This window comes from Apis mellifera, linkage group LG15 (assembly GCF_003254395.2).
Source record: "Apis mellifera strain DH4 linkage group LG15, Amel_HAv3.1, whole genome shotgun sequence".
In the NCBI taxonomy this organism is placed as follows: domain Eukaryota; kingdom Metazoa; phylum Arthropoda; class Insecta; order Hymenoptera; family Apidae; genus Apis; species Apis mellifera.
Window position 1 is genome coordinate 5,926,606 of NC_037652.1, and position 20,813 is coordinate 5,947,418.

At 42.1% G+C, this 20,813-nt stretch overlaps 1 protein-coding gene across 30 annotated transcripts in view; it reads right to left on the bottom strand.

Moving 5' to 3' along the window:
- The window catches only part of LOC409665 (LIM domain and actin-binding protein 1), a 65,816-nt gene that overhangs the window by 9,526 nt on the left and 35,477 nt on the right, over positions 1-20,813 (bottom strand). For 10 of the 30 annotated variants that reach the window (XM_026445598.1, XM_026445597.1, XM_026445593.1 and 7 more), the window contains 14 exons: positions 20,136-20,738; positions 11,759-11,947; positions 9,918-10,028; positions 8,949-9,038; positions 8,608-8,694; positions 7,600-7,698; positions 5,895-5,966; positions 5,081-5,176; positions 4,403-4,637; positions 3,608-3,679; positions 2,627-2,789; positions 1,877-1,986; positions 1,301-1,476; positions 47-260 (listed from right to left, as the gene is read on the bottom strand). In XM_026445598.1, coding sequence (XP_026301383.1) covers positions 47-260; positions 1,301-1,476; positions 1,877-1,986; positions 2,627-2,789; positions 3,608-3,679; positions 4,403-4,637; positions 5,081-5,176; positions 5,895-5,966; positions 7,600-7,698; positions 8,608-8,694; positions 8,949-9,038; positions 9,918-10,028; positions 11,759-11,947; positions 20,136-20,738 — 2,317 coding nt within the window. The remainder of the gene's footprint in view (positions 1-46; positions 261-1,300; positions 1,477-1,876; positions 1,987-2,626; positions 2,790-3,607; positions 3,680-4,402; positions 4,638-5,080; positions 5,177-5,894; positions 5,967-7,599; positions 7,699-8,607; positions 8,695-8,948; positions 9,039-9,917; positions 10,029-11,758; positions 11,948-20,135; positions 20,739-20,813) is intronic. The other 20 variants (XM_026445617.1, XM_026445616.1, XM_026445615.1 and 17 more) reach the window with 17 other exon arrangements.

The following is a 20,813-nucleotide window of genomic DNA, read 5'->3' on the forward strand; positions in this document are numbered from 1 at the left end:
TGTGTGTGCGTGTATACGTTGCTCGTAACCGGGATGTAAAATGCACCTGCTGCGATCACTTCCTCGTCAGCCTTCTCCGGTTTCGGTTTGCTGTCGGTCTCGTCGTCCGACGCGGCTATGGGCTCGCCACGTTCGAATCTCTCTTTGATGGAACGAGCGTGGGTCGAGTGTTGGATCTCCTCCGCCGCATTGATCTTCGTCACGCGCTCGCTTCCGGCTACCGCTTGCTGATACATCTCCTTCATTTTACCCTGTTTGCCCTGCAACCGAGAGAGAGAGACAGAGAGGAAAACAGTGATCTCCTCCAGCCTTGGTCCGTTCGGTTATGTATATAGTTATATAGAAGCGAAAACGTTTTCTTTGATCTTCGATTCGAGAAAGAGAGAGAGAGAGAAAGAGAGGATGATGAGATAAGTCCGAGAGTAGAGTATAGGAAAGTATTGGGTCGTAATAATAATAATAATAATAATAATAATGTTGGCTGTTCTCTGGCCGATTACAAAAGATCGCTTTATTATCCGCCAATTTTTATTATTTCATTTATTACGCGGAGCGGTGTAGGGTTTTATCTTCCCCGATACTCGAGTGAAACGTATCTTTTGTGGAAGGGAGAGAAGAGAAGAAAGAAAATGCGTTGCTCTTTTAAACGTTGTTGTTCGGTATAAGAAGATGATATGCGCGATATCTTCGATCAGTTTCTTATTTAACTAGTTACGAAAGAATATATTTTTTCCCTTCTTTTTATATATATATATATATATTGAATAACTCGCAATATCTTTCAAACTGGAAATTTCTCTTTTCATTTTTTTCCTCGTTTAGACAACTTTTTCTTTGGAAGAAACACTTTAGAAACACAGATTCGCGATTTAATAATAGAAAGTGATTAAAAAGACGTCATTTCGAGAAAAATGAACTTTTCAAACTTATGAGACACATTAAGTATTTTTTCCTTTTTTCTTTTGGATCGATCCAACACTTCGTACATTTTTCTTCTTAAAATACCGGATCCACAAAGGTTCATCGATCGATGCGCGATCCATCCTTCGCGCAGCTGCCTCGTTAAACTGCGTTCTCTCCGCGAGGAGAGAAGTTGCGCTACATTTTCCTTCCGCTCGAACTTTTTCCCCGTGTTCTGACGCGTGCACGATGCCATTACCCCGGACTACTTGGCCAACGATTCAGAAAACGGATTGGCGAAAAAAGCGATTTCGATCCGACTTCCTTCCGAAAAAAAAAAAAGAAAAGAAAAGGAAAGAGAGAGACGGTCGAACGAGCTCGAAAACGAGCGCGATATTACCATGAACAATCTCGAACGAATCCCGGCTATCTCCTCCTTCCTGGCCTCCCGTTGAACCTCCCGTCTCCCCTGCTGGCTGGTCGTCTCCCAACGATTCTTTATGTCGTCCATTTTCGTGAAGCTGATCGGTCGCTCGCGGGTCGCGCGTTTAGCCTTCACGATCTCGCTGTCCACCTCTGCAAACGGGGAATAGATCGTGATATCTGTTTCATATTTTGCGAATGAGAAAATCAGAGATCACCACGGTTACTCATAGTTTTATAATGAAAATTGGAGGAGGAAATTTTAAATACCAAATTCAAAGTTTTATTCGTTAATTAAAATCGAAACAATTTTCATTTCAACGAGAAATTAAATTAAATCGATAGAGTCACGACTTTATATTTGCATTCGACAGATTTTTTTTTAATTTCTATCAAAGATGCATCCTTAAATGCGATCTTAAGACAGAAGATGATTTTAAATCCAACGTTGCATCCACGAGTATAAAGAGAAAGAATGGTTCCTGGATTATGGAGAAAAGACGGACGCAAAAATACGTGGAAATCTCGATTCGAATTAAATGTCTGTGCTCACCCTCCGTCTCCTCCGCCTCTTCCTCCTCCTCGCTCTCGCTCGACTCCTCGTAAGGGATCCCATTCAGCGACTCGTCCGCAACTCCGATATCCATGCCTTTCGCCTGGAATCTGGACAAAAAGACGTGCAAAGTAGCGGCGAACATTGGCTAGAATTTCTGATTGCTTGGCACGCGGACAACGCCGGCGCATTATTCGTCCTCTCTCTCTCTCTCGACTCGCGAGGAATCGCTGATCGGAACGGACGCCGACACGTTTGCAAATTCATTTCTTGTCGACGCCCCTGCCTGCCTTTTCGAATCCTCGCTTGCAAATTTTTCAACGACTCCTTCCTCCCGTTTCCAATTACGATACACCTCGTTTGTAATTTATTTCGTCGCGTAAATCGATACGAAATCCGTATCGTTTGAAAAATTGTCGAAATAAAGAATTATCGATACTTCGATAAAGCGGCTTTATTAGCCTGCCTCCCCGTCGAGTAACAATAACAACGAGAGGAGAACAGTGTGCATTCATCTCGATCGTAAGATTAATCAGCGTTCGGGGAAAAACGCGGCGTAGCCACAGAGTCCTCGTTGTGTCCATCGTGGTGGAAACGAATCTGTGTCACGGCTGAGAACCTCGTCTCTCCTCGACCCACGTCCTACGTTCGTATATGGCCGTTGGAAACGAGAAAGAGAGAGAGAGAGGGAGGGAAGGAATCGGCCAAGCGTTTGGAATACGTAAATCGAAACGATGGAGACGAGCTTACTTGGCGAGTTTGCTCAAGATACTCGGGGACCTCTTCACGGCGATCTGCGACGGCGACCTTTCGATCTCGTTAGTCTCGGCGCCGGCCTTCTCGAACACTTGGAACCGGGACTTCACGTTCAGGCTCGACAACTCCTCGAGGCCCAGGTCCGGTTTGTCTGAGGCTGCGAATGGATATTAAAACAAAAGTTTACACGTCGAACACGGGTGTCTCGATCGTAGATATACGCGCTTAGATCGTAGATTCGATGGCACACCGCTTAGTTTATATATATATATATTTATATTGTGTGTGATTTGGCTAATGGGCCGATCTCTGGTTGCGATGAATGCGGTCAGGAGTCTAGCCAAGCTGTGATAAAATCGTTCCAGTAATCGCTCTAAAGAGGTTTAACTGCTTCGAGTTAGTCGGTTTTTTGGCTAAGGTGTTAACGTTAATTCGTGGTCTCGATTACTCCCTTCCCCGCTGTAAATCAATTTTTGCGTCTCTCTCGATGTTCCACGAACGTTGATCAACACCCTGTACAACAATAATGAATCGAAATCTCGACAATCTCGTGTCCGTGGTTGAAAAATCACTTGTCCGACTGGTCTCTCGGGGAATAATCTCTGAACAATGATTACGCCACCGACGGACTCGAAATTGTCACGTGTGTCGTCATGCAACGATGATTTTCTGATCTCACACTACAGTGGCAGTCTTGCTTAATAATAAAGATATTAAAATTAGAAACAAACAGGCAAACAACCTTCTATGGAAAGGAAACGAGAAGGGGAAAGGAGGGAGAAACGAAAATTAAACGCATCGGAGGATATAAAACTATAACACAATAATGATGCGTGTTGTTAAAACGAGAATCAGCGGTATTAAAGAAAAGGTGCACTCTGCAAACTTAGGTTAGGCAACTGTTAGAAAAACTGTTCTCGGTCGTTTGTTCGGCCGCCATGTCGGTCACACTATTACCACCGTCACAACTATTACCTCTGACCACATCGGGCGGCAACTCTTTCGGCTCGTTCTCCCGTATGATCAGCTCCGGCTTTCGAGGTCGCACTACGAAGTTCACAAGACATCCCTTTGTCGCATTAACCATCTCTTTGCATTTACGTGTAATTATATAGAGAGGAGGATGGAATAATGGACGGCAGGGGAAGGGCGGTAATTTCAGCGTAACAAAAGGAGGGGGAGACGACGCGGATTATTCCATCCACGTCCCCCTTTCTAACCTTCTTTTCGTCATAGTTTGATATTTAGAAAAAAAAATAGATACTCGCGGGAGAAAATTCAACGCAAACGTATTTATTTATAATAACGCCTCTTCTTACTATATTTTTGCAATTTGTGCTACTGAAGTTGCATAAAAGTAAATCCAATTAAATCGTACTCTTCATCGGTGAAGAAGTGGGTATACACGCGTGTGAACGGAGAAGAGTATGATTTAATTGGATTTTATTCCAACTTCGGTAGCTCCTCTTAGCTTCTTACTATATTTTTGCAATTTGTGCTACTGCAGTTGGATAAAGTCCAATTAAATCGTACTCTTCATCGATGAAGAACGTGGGTATATACACGCGCGTGAACGGAGAAGAGAAAGAAAAAGCGGAGGATAAAACTCGCGACGAGCGCAGCGGCGGTGATATCAAAGCGATTCAGAAAGATTCGCGGAGATTAGACGCGAAGAAGGTCTATTTCGAGGCGAGTTCCGCCTACGGTCGCGAAGAATCGCGGAGGAGAGTTACGCGTGAACCATACGTGGGGCGTGATCGACTTACTTACCAGGCTGGTCCGACTCCTCAACCGGTTTCGGTTGGAAGAGTTCCTTGAAGTGTGGCTTACAGTAAAGCGTGCTCTCGTGGCTCTCGTAATTGTCCACGTTAAGCTGCTTGCTACACTGGACGCACCGGAAGCAATTCTTGTGCCAGACCAGACCCTCGGCCTTTGTCTGTTCCATTTGGAAGACGACCTTGCCACAGCTGCGGCAGTTCGGGTTCGTGTCGCCGTTCTGACCCACCTGCCGTCAAATCCTATTATTGCTCCACCGATCATTTGCGCTCTTTTTATCTTTCCCCCCCTTTCTTCCCTCCCCTCTTTTTTATTCCTCCATTCGAGAGCGAATCTGAATATTGTTGAACAATAGTTCTTTTTAAGGAAAATTCAAATTGTGTTTGAATTTTCCTTATAGCGAGGAATTTTGGAGGGAGAGAAGAGAGAGATATCTCGATGATTCTTTTTTTTTAATTTCGAAAGGTCGAAGTTTTTTCTTCTCGAACGAGCAACGCCTTTGTGTTTCCTTCTCTCGTTTATGAGAGTCGATTCCGCGCGAACAACTCGAAACAGAAAGGCTATTTACACGTTCTCCGCGGCTGAAGGGGTTAAGTTACGTCGATCTTAAAGTATCTCGAAGAGAAAGAGGGAATATATATGTATAAAGAGAGAGAGAAAGAGAAAGCTTACGGCGTTCAGCTGCTGTTGCACTTTGCCGGCATCGATCGAGCGCACATGCAGCACCGTCTTCTTGCTGAGGGCGTCGAATTTATTGAAGCTCGACTTCTGTAAACACAAACAATGCACGCGTCAAACGAGAAGTGCTCGAAAGCTTCGCTCCTCTTCTTGTCGTCCTGGGGTGGAAAAAAACCTCGCACGATCTCACGTACGGTGTATTACGGCACGTGTTTCATTCTAGCCTGAAGCTTGTTCAGCGTGTGAGCGTAACGAAAGCGTGTTCTCCGCGAAAAATCCATGTACCGTTTCCCATTATTTCGATCTCTCTTGCTTCGTAAAAAAAAAAGAAAAGAAAAGAAAAAAAAAATTTGAACAACCCACATTTTGAACATTTTTCGCGATACGAGGACTCGTTCAACGGTGCACACTCTTCTAAAAAAAAATCTTTTAGCAAACAGCGAATAAAATGCAAATTGAAATATCAACTTTTTCGAAAAGCGAAACATCGTTGGTGCTAATATCACAAGCGATATATTCGAAGCTTATTTCTAGCAAGGAGATACAAGAAAGAAAGAAAGAAAAAAGTTTCGAGCAAATCTGAAAAGGGAATCTCCGTTCCGCGGCGATCGATCCAGCAGAGGCGAAGGAAGGAAAAAGCGAATCCTGTTTTATCGAGCGATCGGACGGAACAAGCATCGGATAGGAGAAGCATCTATAGGCGATATAACGAGTAGGAGAGAGTGTCCCAAGTGCGGGTATAAGATAAGAAAAGAAAAGCTCGGTGCCAACCCGACTACGTATCGTTTCTCGTTATCTCTGTTCTTACCTCGAGCCTAGGTCGATCCCTGTCCTTATTACCCTCGCTCGTTAAGTTTGCCAAACTACAGTAGGAAGCCCTCTGTCCCGAGGCCGTGGTTTCGCAAGGTTTTCGATTAAGGTTTTCATGCATTCCGGGGTAGGCATCGAACAAAAAAGAAAGAAACAGCACGGGCTGCGGGTTAGTGTCGTGTGTCGTAAATATTCGAAGCGCTACTACACCTTCGTATTCTCTCACACTTTCCACTTCGATTCAGCGGTTGGCGGTATTCTTTTTTAAAAAAAAACAATTCGGTAAAAATCGAAATTTAAAATTGTGAAGCATTTATTTCGATATTACGTGCTTGTGTTCGTCAACAGTTTACAGTTTCGCGTTTCCTTTTTCGAAAGAACAAGTTCAAACGTTTCAAAACGTTTGCAAAGTATTATCGTAGAGTTAATCGCGTAAGAAGAGGATCGATCCGCGTTTTAACGCGCGCATTCTTTCTCCGTTCCCTCTTTCTCGGAAGAAAAAGCGTTGACCGAGGGAATTAGACCGACCCGGTTCACAGAGCAAATCGCGGACCGATGTTCCTCGCTTCTTCCACTCTGAATTTCCACAGCAGAATCGTTAACCGATAAGCAAACAGAGAGAGAGAGAGGAACGTGGCGAGGGGTACAAACCGTAAAAGGTTTGTCGGTCGCCAATCGATACAAAAATCTTCTGCCAACCGCTGCATCGGCGGGGAAGAGAAAAAGAAAGAAAGAAAAAAAAAAAAAGAAGAAAAGAGGACGAAGGGGAGAGAGAGATAGAGATAGAGAGAAGAGGGGGCGAGCCACAAAGACAGCTGGAATTGTTTCTCAAGCCTCGAATAGCCTTTCCTTTTGGCACGGAACCCGCGTGGTGTTCTTCTCTCTCTCTCTCTCTCCGTCTATTCGATACCAGTCCGTTCAAACCAGTCCATTCTCGATCTATGCAAATTGAAAAGTTTCGAAGTTCGCCGACCGATCAATAGCGTCTCTATGCACGAGTCGAATTACTTACGGAAGAGAGAGAGAGAGAGAGAGAGAAGAAAAGTTAGAAATGGAGGGAAAAATCGGTTGTTTGGAGATAAGGCGGCGCGTGAATTTAAAGTTGCGGCCGATTTCACTGCGCGAGGAATTATGTCACTCGAAATCCGTAACCGGATAACCGATAAACGGCGGATACACGCGGCGAAAAACTCGCAAGGCCTCGATTCTCGGCCATCGTCGCGGCGCAAAGTGGGGCAAATGAGTAGTAGTAGGTTATTATCAAAGCCGGCCCTCCCTTAAATGGAGAGACAGCATTCGCGGCGACCGACTCGATGGCAAAACGCGTACTCGCCCGACAACGCCGTCCTCGAAACGTTTTGCTCGCGTGCGAATCGCTTGTATCATTCCCATTTTCGCGCAACAATTGCAACTCCACGAAAATATTTTCCTTCGTTTTCCTCTCATCAAGTAATTTTCAACGCGGAATATTTATTCGTTTAAACCACGAAATTAATTCGTAATAATAATTACATGTAACAGCTACGTCTAATTCGATAAATCTAATTCGATTATTTTCGACGAAAGGAAGGAAAAATGCAATGCACTTTCCAATCTATCTCGTAATCATTCTTTCTTTTCTTTTCGAGATAAACGAGATCGACCAAGGTATTCCAACTGTCTTCGATGTCGTCCAACAGGTTCACTGGTTACAGGGTACTTACGAGGGCCTTGACCGACACCCCGGTGAAGACGAGAGCGTCTTTGGCGAACTTGGAGTAACCCTTCTCGCATACTCTCAGATCACCCAGCGACCTTGCTTTCTACGATCGTCAATGGGAGCGTCAATGGGAATTCAGATTAGCGGCAACAATTGCGGAAACAATCGCGATTAATAGGACGAGCTTTGCGACGAACTTTTAACGAACGAGTCTCTGCGAATCTCTATTCGTGTACATGTTTCATCAACTGTATTCTATTCCTCAACTCTTATCCACAAAGTTTTGCTGGAAAAATTTGTAGGAAAGCGGAGAGGGGTTGCTCCAACGAGTTTCCGCAAAGCTCGAGCTATGATTAGTTTCAATGCTGATGTTACGATAATCGGGGAGGGGGGGTAAATTATTCGTTTGCCGTCGTGGGTTAATCCTATTGCCACACATCGCGAAGCGGAGTAACGGAAGTTCGAAGTAGCTCATGCAGTAATAACTGTTAATAGGGCTCTCGTTCCTACGTCGAGCAAACATGCTCGCGATCACTCGAGAAGTCGTTCATCTTCGAATTCGAACGAATTCGATCGATTCGACTACTTTTTCGATCGATAAAGATAAAAAAAAATAAAAAAAGAAGACTGGAAGAAATATATATTTGATAAAATTTATCAAAATCGCGCTTTTCAATCGTACTCGTCAACCCTCGACTGTAATATCGAAAATATCGATCTTCTGTATAATGAATCGTGTCTTCAAATTATTTTATTTGGTTCAAGCTTCCCTCCTAATCGTTCCATCAGAGTTCAGAGGAGGAAGTGATGAGTGACAACAAATTATTTTCGATACGAATTTCTTTTTTTCTTTAAATAATTAAAAAATCCACTCGAGGGTCGTAGAGTTGCTTCTCGAATTTAAAAAAAAAGAAAAGAAACTAATAATTTCGCTCGAAATAAAAGAATTGAAGGAAAAAATAATAAATAATCTTAGAGAAAAGGGAAGTGAGATGATGTAATGATACAATACCTCCTCGGTGTCCATCGTGTGATTCGTTTTCCCATATGCCGTCTGATCGCCGTCGCTCATGTTCGAGATGTCGCCAAAACTACGACACTGTTAGTGACAAAATACAACTGACAAAGTGTAAATTGGACAGCCATTTAAGCGGTTCTCAGAGAGCTTCTCAAGCGCTCTCTCTCTCGTTACAAAAGAAAACAACGAGTGAATAAATCGAGTATTAAAATTAAATAAATAAATTAAATAAAAGATAAGATTAAATTATTTACGTACGAAAAATTATTTTTCCTTTTTTTTTTTTTTTTTTTTTAATTACAGCTTCTCTTTTACTCTCATCAATCATTACTTACCAACTGTTTGATCGACACGCCCGTCGCGATCTTTTCCTTCGTGCATCGATCTTGCTCGTTTCGCGCCGCCTCCGATACATAATTCTGAGTCTGCATGCACAAAATACAATGCACAGGGTAACGATACAAAGCTAAGTCAACATGCGGCGTTGGATCGTACGGTGATTCATAAATCTACTACCGGGCTATTTCAATCTGATTTTACTACTATTATCGTTGGATGGAAACTCCTATCACGATCTACTCCCGTGAGCGAGTATTACGATCGATGCATGCATACACACAGTGTGAGCGAGTAATTTTACGTGTGGTAAATTAAATAAAACGGGAGGGATATTAATTAGCTGTTTCACTACCAATCTTTTTCTTTTACGTGTCTCAAACGCTAGTTAATCAAACTTTATCGACAAATTTACGCAAGATCGATATACGCTCTTAATAGAATACGTACAACGCGATGGAATGATTCACATTCGTTATCCTCTTCTGTTAATTATTCTTCCAATTAACGATCTAATTTTCTTACTCACGACTCGTGACTCAATTCGATACCTTTCTCTCTTCTTTTTCTTCTTTTTTTTTTTAAATATTTATCCCAATCACGGATAGACAAAAATTCATTTTAAAGTTACGTAAACTTTAACTATCTCATACGAAAGAATACGAGAGGATAGGAAACGGTATCGCGTTTACCGCTTTTTCTTTACCGCTCGGACGATCTAGCCGCGAAGACGAGGAACGAAGAAAAGGAAAAAAAAAAGAAGAAAAAGAAAAGAGAAGAGAAGAAAAATGAAAAGAAATCGCGTCTGCGCACGCGAGTGTAGAATTGCTTGCTCGATCGGTCGAGCGTGAACGGGAGGGGGGCTGGCGAGTCTACGCGATCACTGGCCAATTCGAAAATTTCCCGCCCTCCGGGGAAAGCAACCAAAGGAAATATCTGGCTCGTTTCCGGCCAGGGAGGAAACTTACCAGAGATTTCACGTTGACGTTCGACAGATCGTCCTCGTCCGAGAAATCAAGGGTTTCCGAGTTCATCTGGCGGGGACCAGGGTGCATGCTCGTCCCTTGCAAGTTACAGTTCTGACAAACAGACAAACACGCGCATGCAACACCGTTTTTATTAAACACCGGTTATAGACGTGGGGATTAATTCTCATTGGAAATATTTCCCTTCTCTCCATTATTTATATATATATATATATATATATATATATTAGTATCACTACAATTTCCAATCAAATTATTCGTTCGCCACGAAATTAGATGCTTGTTACTTTGTCGATCCTTTGGAATTTTATTATTAGTTGGAAAATTATTCGTATCAAATTTAACAGATTAAAGCGAGCAATTTTCGTTAGGAGAAATACAAAGTTCGTGAGGAAAAGCGAAGTGGAAGCGAAGATACTTCGAATCGATCTCGATTCTCGTTTTCTCGAGTATTCGTTCGCCACGAAATTAAATGTTTGTTACTTTGTCGATCCTTTGGAATTTTATTATTAGTTGGAAAATTATTCGTATCGTATTTAACAGATTAAAGCGAGCAATTTTCGTTAGGAGAAAATACAAAGTTCGTGAGAAAAAGCGAAGTGGAAGCGAAGATACTTCGAATCGATCTCGATTCTCGTTTTCTCGATTATTCGTTCGCCACGAAATTAAATGCTTGTTACTTTGTCGATCCTTTGGAATTTTATTATTAGTTGGAAAATTATTCGTATCGTATTTAACAGATTAAAGCGAGCAATTTCCGCCAGGAGAAATACAAAATTCGTGAGAAAAAACGAAGTGGAAACGAAGATATTTCGAATCGATCTCGATTCTCGTTTTCTCGATTATTCGTTCGCCACGAAATTAAATGCTTGTTACTTTGTCGATCCTTTGGAATTTTATTATTAGTTGGAAAATTATTCGTATCGTATTTAACAGATTAAAGCGAGCAATTTTCGTTAGGAGAAAATACAAAGTTCGTGAGGAAAAGCGAAGTGGAAGCGAAGATACTTCGAATCGATCTCGATTCTCGTTTTCTCGAGAAGAGTTTTCCGTTCGAGGAAAACTTTTCGCGAAGATTCTTGTATTTTTTTCGATTTGACGAACCGGAATCGGGGATCGCGGAGACTCGTGGGAAAGAGCCTCCTCTTCGGGGGGAAGATTCTCACGGGGTGGCCGAAAAAAAGAGCATTCTTCTCGGGAAAAGATAGATAGAAGTGGAGAGAATCGAGAGAACCGGCGTGCAACGAACGACGATTCGACGAATGTAAATGGAGTGTCAATTAGAGGTGAAAAGCCTGGAAACTCCGTATTGCTCGCATGCAAATAAGGATCGAACGGGGATATCCGGGCCATCATCTAGGCCGAGCGTGCTCCTCGTTTTTGACACCGTTCATCATTGACGCGGTTCATAACGGTTCATGCACATATCTATTTATAACAAATCCGCGTGGAGAATTCCACGATTCCGGACTCGATCATCCTTTTTCGTTCTTCCTCAAGTGGAAGAAGTCCACTTTATCAGGGTTATCGATACATCGTCTAGAGGATCGGAATGATGCGGTCAACAATCTTGCTCAAGATTCGTTTTATCCAATTTACGAGCAATCTTATCATCTTATCTTCCATTTTTTAATTAAAAAATTATATGCACAATTTATAAGCATCCAGAATTAATTTATTATTCCTATTTATCTCTGCATCGAATTTCGCTTTATGGAATCGAGCTTCCAAAAGTGTTCTTTACGAATGTATCAACACCCTGATCAGGATATATCCTGTGAAAAATTAGGGGACGCTGTGTTTGACACGATTGTTTCACTTACCACAGAAATGTTTTCCTTCTCGAGCTCGTTCTTCTTGCTCTTTTTGGTCTTCTTTGTGCGGGGAGTGAGATTGGGCGAGGCATCATTACCGGCGACGCCCTCGATCTTCTTCTTCTTCGTCTTGGTCCCACCCTTCGCGCTCTGCGAGCTCACCGTTGTCACGCTCGTCGTTTCCTCTCGGCTTTCGCTCTGTATTAACACAGGGGAACAGATTTTTATTCCTCGCTTGAACACCTAGAGTGGTCTCTTTCAAATCGAAGAATTTTAAATTATTCGTAAATGTATATATAAAGAATGGTAATTTTTAAGATGTTTTTTTTTGGAAAATTTTATAGAGAATCTTTTGATGGTATATATATTTTAATCACTGGAGGAATCGAAAATGAAATCATTTCGAAATGATTATTTGGTATTGTAAATTATATAAGAAGAAATCTTATTGATCAATTACGCGGGACTTTCGAAGATAATTAGAGATTTGAAAAAAATTTATCGATTTCCCCCATCCCATAATAAATTTCGAACGAATACGTCGCAATTAATATTGACTCACCCCACGATAAATCCTACATTTATCAACGCAACATCTTAATTGCTTTAAACGCGTGTCCTTTTGCGGACAAGAATTCCGCGCAATCTGTAATCTCGGCTAAATAAGAGGATGTCGTTCGAACATAGTTTCCCTAATGATATCCTCCGTGTTCCATCGGCCATCGAGAGCCGCCGCATCCGGATAGAAGAAGGGAGGGACTCGCGAAAGTTGCGAAACGTCGAAAACGTCGTTAATAACGTTGATCTTTTCCTAATCGATCCGACGATCAAACGCTCTTTCGTCATCGTTTCTTTTCTTTATTTCTCTTTCAAAATCTAATCGTCACGAACGAAGATAAATAAATAAATAAATAAATAATAATTTTAAAGATTTTGCTATTTTGCATATGGGAAGGAAAGTGTGACAAGTTGTAATTTATCTCGCATCCCGAAAAAAAATATCGTTGATCCTCTTTTGAAAGTGGATCGACTTACACGTTTGCAAGTGTAACGGAACGCACATTCGTGGAAACCGCTTTCGTTCGATTCCAGATATATGATCGAGGTTGATGATATTTTTCTTCTCGTGATATTCACATTATTATTATTATGAAACATGATCGAGATTCTTCTTCTTTAGAAATTCTTGGATAAAACATATTAATTACGATCCACGATCGTAAAGCAATTTTTTAAAATTTCGTCGAGATTGAAGGATATACTTATCATCTATTATTTCTATCTCTTCAATTCTTTTTTTTAATTATATTATCATTACTTCGTTAAATCGAAAGAAACTCACTCAGTCAATTGTGGTGGCACGGATTGATTTAAAAGTCTCTCGAACTCGCCGTGGTTGGAGCTATCGTTATTCGAGACAACACATTCGGGCGTCGTGATCAATGGGCGAACTCGAGAGGAAGGATGGCTCCTCGATGCGCTAACAAGATATTAATGATCAGGTAGACACGAATCGCGATCTTGCCGGGTAACAAGCGGATCGCGTGAAACAGGTGCACGAACTCTGGGGAAACAATGGCGAATACTGGCGCAACTAGTTCCTTCCAGGAATGTAGCTAAAAAAAATTCGCTCGAAAGTACAATTCTTTGCTCATCGCGATAAAATTCCAGAATTTTAATTACCTCTTACGTGATACGTTTCTCGTTCTTACGTTGTATTACGTGATAAAGTTTTCGAATTCGAAATAATTGTTACGCGCATAACGAGATAGAAATTTCAGATATTTCAACAGGAAGATATTCGAATTTACGATTTTAATTTTTTGATCAATCCATGTATCGTGGCGATTGTATAATATAAAATATAGTTATTCTCACGGAAGAATTCTATCAACGATCGAAAGATGGCAGTAAAGATACTTTTGAATAGGTGATCTTTTTTTTTTTTTTTTGTTATACCCAATGAACTTTCGATAAGAATTTGACAGATCGAACGAGTTGAGTCATTTACCAAGATTTTATTTTTTTTATTTTTAAGATTCCGGTTTAATCGACACGATTCACGGTTTGGTAATTAAATCTCTGATAAATATTTATGAATGGAAGGATGAGAGCACAATCTCGTAGAAAATATTGGTAAATATCATGGATAATTAACAAGATCTGTATGAAATAGAAATTTCGAATCGAAAATTACACCTTGCAAGTATAATATCTATTTTTTTTCAATTTTTGGAAAAATTTATACCTTGCATACTTAATAAAAACTTACATACTTTGAAAATCTGCCATCTTCCTTTCGAATTCTTATTAAAATTTCAAAGTTTCAATTTCCAAAAGAATCCATAAAACACCGATCCAAGTTCCACCACTCGATCTCCACCAAAAGCTTGAATCTCTTCCTCTTAAATTTTATTTCTTTCTAAAAAAATTCCACCAAGGATCTCGATCTGGCGCACGATCGTCGAATTACGACGAAAAATATCGCGGCAATTCCTTCAACTTCATCAACTCCTTAACCCTTAATGAAGAGATCCCTCGGCGAAATTAGTTACAACGATCGAGTTCCACGGACGACGATAAGTTTATCGCGGATCCTCTTATTACACGACGCTGATCGACGCTGCAATGCCTCGTCCCTTTACTCGACACACGTAATTACACGGCCACGTAACCCGCGGAAACCCGATTCGAATCGCGATTAAGCGGCGTTCACGCCGAAACCAGATCCCCGGCCCACAACTCTTTCGAAACGCAGCCTTCCAGATCCGCGTGTCGTCGCCCGCCTAATTAATATCCCGCTCTCGTCGAGATGGTACTCTCGTGGGTACCGATTTTGAAAAGTAGTCATAGCGAACTTGGGAACCTGATGAGATACGCTAATTTTCACGACTCTCTTCCAATTTTTCACCGCTTTCGCAAGTTTTGAAGTTAGAATTTTTTTTTTTTTCGATGGATATGCCATTCCTTATCGATAGATTTTTCAAGAATGATCCTTACAGTAATGGATGTTATTTCAAAGAAGCGAAATTTTTAAAAGATTCGAATTTGGCAACTGATGGAAATCTGGTATCTGATAGAAAAAGATTATAAAATACTTGGAATTATTTTTTTGATAGATTTGTTTTTCCTTATCAATAATTTGAAGAATTATTTTTATAGTAATGTCATTTCGAGGGAGCAAAATTTTTAAAAGATTCGAACTTGACAATTTGGTATTCGAACAGAGAAAAATTATAAAATATTAGGAATTATTTTTTTGGGATAGATTTGTTCTTCCTTATCAATAATTTTTGAAGAATTATTTTTATAGTAATGTCATTTCTAGGGAGCGAAATTTTTAAAAGATTTGAACTTGGCAACTTAATATCTGACAGAAAAAGATTATAAAATATTAGATTATAAAATTATTTTTTTGGGATAGATTTGTTCTTTCCTATCAATAATTCGAAGAATTATTTTTATAGTAATGGATGTCACTTGGAGAGAAATTTTTAAAAGATTTGAACTTGGCAATTTACTATCTGACAGAAAAAGATTATAAAATACTACAAATTATTTTTTTGGGATATATATGCCATTCGTTCTTATCGATAATTTTCAAAGAATTATTTTTATAATAATGGATGTCACTTCGAGAGAGCGAAATTTTTAAAAGATTCGAACGTAACAAGAGCAGAAGAAGATTATAATATATTCAAATTTTACAATTAAAAAAAAAAAAAAACGATTTCAACGAGATATCGAAAATTAAATTGCCTTCTACGCCTCATTACGCCCCCTCTCCGCCCTCCCTCGCCCACACACGCACACACATCACTTTCACAACACATCGATCATCACCGCTCCTTTCGATCGTTCGCTCACCTTCTCGTTAACGCGCGCGCGCGCCAAGATTCGCGGCCAATTTTCGAGAGGAAACGAAACGTTGTTCACACGTAGCGTGGAAAATCGTGGCTTCCTTCACGCGAGCCGTTTTGAAACTGATCCTAATCTTCCTCGCTTTCACGCGATCACCGCCTCCTCCCCTCAACCGCAACACAACCGCGCCACCTCTTTCTATACCTCTTCTTCTTCTTCTTATCGATCGGGAATCGATCGAATCGAGGCGAAACCTTTCCGGTTTCCGCCGAAACCGATCCCGCTGGAACGAGCGACGGCCAACCACTCGGGGCAAGGATTCTCTTCAAGCGTCTCTCTACCTTAGTAACGAGGTCGACGAAAGCTGACGGAAGAAGCGCAAGGGAACGGGGGCGGGGAGCAAGGGAGCGGAAGAGTGGGGGAACGCGTTCCTCGGGGCGGCCGCCTTCTCGCTTGCTCGGCTCCCTTGCCTCGGACAGACGCGGCCCTGATACGGATCAGAAAAACGTCTGCCAACGTATGCGAACGGGAAACGTCGAGGAAGAGCGTGGTTGCTGGATCCGATAAAACTTGGTTGGTTACCGGAGGGGTAGAAATCATCGTGGGATAAGAATTGAAAAGGGACGGGAAGAAGAGAAACGTTTCGATACGTCGCGAATACTTTTTCTAAATCCTTCTCCAAATCTTTCAATCGTGTCTATTATTATACACCCTTAATTCCTAAATCAAGAGTAACAATTGCGAGGAAACGAAACGATGGATTATTTGAATTTTATGAACGAAAATTAAGAATCTTAATTCCCGATTTGAAGCATGTCCTACCTGACGGAAGATCATCGTCCTGGATGCTGTCCTCGGCGAAGGGAAAAGGCGAAAGATCCGCGAGCGGGCGAGAAAACGTTGGTTCGGTAGTCTCGAACCAACTGGGGACGAGCGGAGGAAATCGTGGGGGATACTTGGGTCGGGATTTCCGCGATTGGCCATTTCCACCGGACACGAGGGGAGGGAGGGAGGGACGGTTGGCCGCGTACGGGTGGCCAGGTGAAACAGACGGAGGAGGGGAGGAAGGGAGGGTGTCCGGATGGCAGAAGGAAAGGTAGCAGGGGTCGATCGAGAGGGCAGAGTCTCGGGATTGGTTGGCGCCTCTTCTCGGCATCGACCTCGATCTCGATCTGTTTTCAACGATGTAACGAGCTCGTTTTTCTCTTCGTCCTCGCTCGTTCCTTGACGCGCGCGCGTGTGGGAGTCGTTTTGCGACGGAGAGAACCGGTATCGGGAGTAGCCGGATAACTGGAAACTAATATAGCATCCTATATAGCCGGGGAAGTAAATATCGTATATATATCGGGATTATTTGTGAAAATTGTGCAAGTGTTTTGATCTCGCGGACGGGTCAAGGTCGTCGCAAAGTTTTCACTCGTTGAAAGTTCGAGAAGCTTGGATTCTTCTTTCCGTCTCGAACAGCAATGAGAAAGCTTCGATTTCGATCGTTTCGAATCTTAGGAATCGTGGAAAATTCGAAGAAGCTTAAATTTTCTTTCCATCTCGAACAGCAATGAAAAAGCTTCGATTTCGACGTCTGGAAGAATCCTAGACTTTGATTTTGATCGTTTCGAATCTTAAAAATCGTGGAAAATTCGAACATCAAAGAAATTTAAAAAAGAACAATAAAAAAGCTTCGATTTCGAGGTCTAGAAGAATCCTAGACTTTGATTTCAATCATTTCGAATCTTAAAAATCGTGGAAAATTCGAACATCGAAGAAGTTTAAAAAAGAACAATAAAAAAGCTTCGATTTCGACGTCTAGAAGAATCCTAGACTTTGATTTCAATCGTTTCGAATCTTAAAAGTCGTGGAAAATTCGAATATCGAAAAAGCTTAGAAAAGAGCAATGAAAAAGCTTCGATTTCGACGTCTAAAAGAATTATAGAATTCAATTTCGATCGTTTCGAATTTTAGGAACCGTGGAAAATTCGAAGAAGCTTAAATTTTCTTTCCATCTCGAACAGCAATGAAAAAGCTTCGATTTCGACGTCTGGAAGAATCCTAGACTTTGATTTTGATCGTTTCGAATCTTAAAAGTCGTGGAAAATTCGAACATCGAAAAAGCTTAGAAAAGAGCAATGAAAAAGCTTCGATTTCGACGTCTAAAAGAATTATAGAATTCAATTTCGATCGTTTCGAATCTTAGGAACAGTGGAAAATTCGAAGAAGCTTAAATTTTCTTTCCATCTCGAACAGAAATGAAAAAGCTTCGATTTCGAGGTCTAGAAGAATCCTAGACTTTGATTTCGATCGTTTCGAATCTTAAAAGTCGTGGAAAATTCGAACATCGAAAAAGCTTAGAAAAGAGCAATGAAAAAGCTTCGATTTCGACGTCTAAAAGAATTATAGAATTCAATTTCGATCGTTTCGAATTTTAGGAACCGTGGAAAATTCGAAGAAGCTTAGGTTTTTTTTCCATCTCGAACAGCAATGAAAAAGCTTCGATTTCAACGTTTCGAATCTTAAAAATCGTGAAAAATTCGAATGTCGAAGAAGTTTGGAGAAGAGCAATGAAAAAGCTTCGATTTCGACATCTAGAAGAATTCTAGACTTCGATTTCGAATCTTAAAAATCGTGGAAAATTCGAACGTCGAAGAAGTTTAGAAAAGAGCAATGAAAAAGCTTCGATTTAGACTTCGATTTCGAATCTTGGGAATGGCGAGAATCGTGGAAAAGTTTCGACGCCTGGCAGACGTTCGAATTCTGGCCCGGCAAGTTCGAGAAGATTCGAGATTTAATTCTCCAATTTGAATTTGGAGAGAAAAGTGTTGGGGAAAAGGAACGGGGATTAAAAAGTTCGTGACGAGTTGGAACTCGGTCAAGCTCGTTTCTAGCGGAATAGGTTAGCACACACGGCATGGGCGGTGGTCGTTGAACCGGCTGTCTGATAACTCGGTTTCGTAGCGTTGTCTTGATAAACGAGCGGATTGCTTCCGGTACGCGTTCATCTGTTCACGTGGGGCCCGTGAATTATCGTAGCCATTTCTATTCGTGTCGTCTGTCTACGCTCAACTCGTTGTTCCTCATTTATTTAACGCGCAACATTGTCTCCGCGGCCTATCAACTCGATCAATCAATTTTAACCGCCTCGGTTCGAAAAAACGATCCTACGCTTTCTTCCTCTAATGGGCTAATCTCGATACATTGAAAGTAAAAGAAAAGCCTCTTACATGCGTTCTTATCTTCCCTATATTTGGAAAATAAAACAGTATACGAGAGGAGATTAATCTTAATTTTGAAGATTTATTCCATCATTTTCCTATCCACGAGTTACCTCGTTGGATCGATTCTTTTAATTTTTACCCACTCGAAAATATTTTTCTCTCTCTCTTTTCCTAGTCGAATAACATTATTTTCGTCGACAATTTTTCCCAACCAACTCGAAAATCTAACAATTTACGCGATCCTAAATTTATTCAGAGATATTGCCGGCGATATAACACTCCCGCTCTTCGTTGACCAACACGATCGCCGATACTTATCAACAACCTGATTTACACCGCGTATCCGACGTTTAATTGCCGAGTTTCGGCTCGCATTACCTACCCGTGATTCCGTTCCGTAGCCGTGAACTACATTCGCGTATACTCTCACTGGGTCCCTGGAATAAACCAGGCTCGCGTGTCGCGTATATTCTTTACCGTGTGTCAATGAAGAGAAATAACGAAGAACGAAAGTGGTTACGCGCCGTTGGCCGGTGTCAACGAGCCAATTAGGCCTTTGTTATTCGATTAAACGCGCCGACACGCTTTTTCGCTTTAACTTTTCCCTTTCCTTTTCTTTCTTTCTTTTTTTTTTTTTCGTTACCTCTAAAAAAGGAAGAGAAAAAAGAGTTTAAAAAAGAAAAAAAAAAAATAATGGTCGATCAAAAAGAACTCGAGCTTACCTGCTGTCGAGAGTTAACGAGATTAATTGTTACCGCCACGAAATACGCGTGGGAGCAGGCGCAACGGTGTAATTAGCGTTGCGGAGTGGCGGGCAGGAAAAGCGGAGCCGGAATGGCTCGTTTGCAAGAATTACTCAACGTTGAACAGGAACGAGCACAACAACGGGGACGCAACAATTCTTTACACGCGGGTACCGCGTCGGTTGTGCTCGCTACCGAATAACCTTTCGCCGGAAACCAGCGTGCCGGAGGCCAATTCCTCTCCTCACCCGTGCCCCCCTCTCCCCACATTTACCTTGTTCTTCCTTCTATAACCCAATGCGATTTTCCGCTTTAAACACTCCAACACTCAAACGTTGCTTCAGCCAATAAAAAAAAACACTAGTTGAAACAAACCATTCAATCAAAAAAACAACAAGGATTAAAAATCATTTCCAAAAAAAAAAAAAGAAAAGGGAAAAAAAATCAAGCAGATTTGTGAGAAGAGTTAAAGAAAAAGGGGAGATGAAATCTGTCGAACTCTGAAACCGTCGTCTTTGAAGAGGAACGTCCCGAACGTCTCGATAGATTAGTGGGAAACGAAGCAACACTTACATCACCCGCGTTAGAAACGTCGCTGGTCTCGTCGTCGGGGGTGGCGAGGGGCGCGCGAGCCGGCGACACGAGTTCGCCGCGGTTCTCCGCTCGTTGCTCCACCGCTCCCTCGTCGAGGGCCTCTTCCTCTCGCTCCTCGGCCTCCATCTCGAGGCACTGCGTCGTCTCCGAGACGATCTTCACGCTGCTTTCGGATATCACCACCTCCGTCTTCTCGATGAACGTCGGCTCGGACACGGACAGCTCGCTCGACGATTTCGTGATCGCGTTCTGCTCGTCCATGTTGTCGTTCGACTCCTCCTCCCCCTCCTCCTCCTTGCCCCTCAACTCTTCCTCCTCCCCCTCACCCTCCTCCATCCAATTTCTCGTCCGATCCTCTTCGCCCTTCTCCCCCGATCTCGAGATCTCGCAAGTCGAATCCCGCTGCTGCTGCAGCGGATATCGCTCGTCGCAATTCTCCTCGCTCAACACCCGCCGTTCCGTGTCTAAAAATTCCTCCGTGCTCGCCACGTCGATCGAGCTGTCGAAACGATGCCTCGAAGTTTCGTCGTCGAAACTTTTGCACCGCGTGCCACGTGCTTCCTCCTCCTCCTCCTCCTCCTCCTCCTCCTCCTCCTCCTCCTCCTCCTCCTCCTCCTCCTCCTCCTCCTCCTCCTCCTCCTCCTCCTCCTCCTCCTC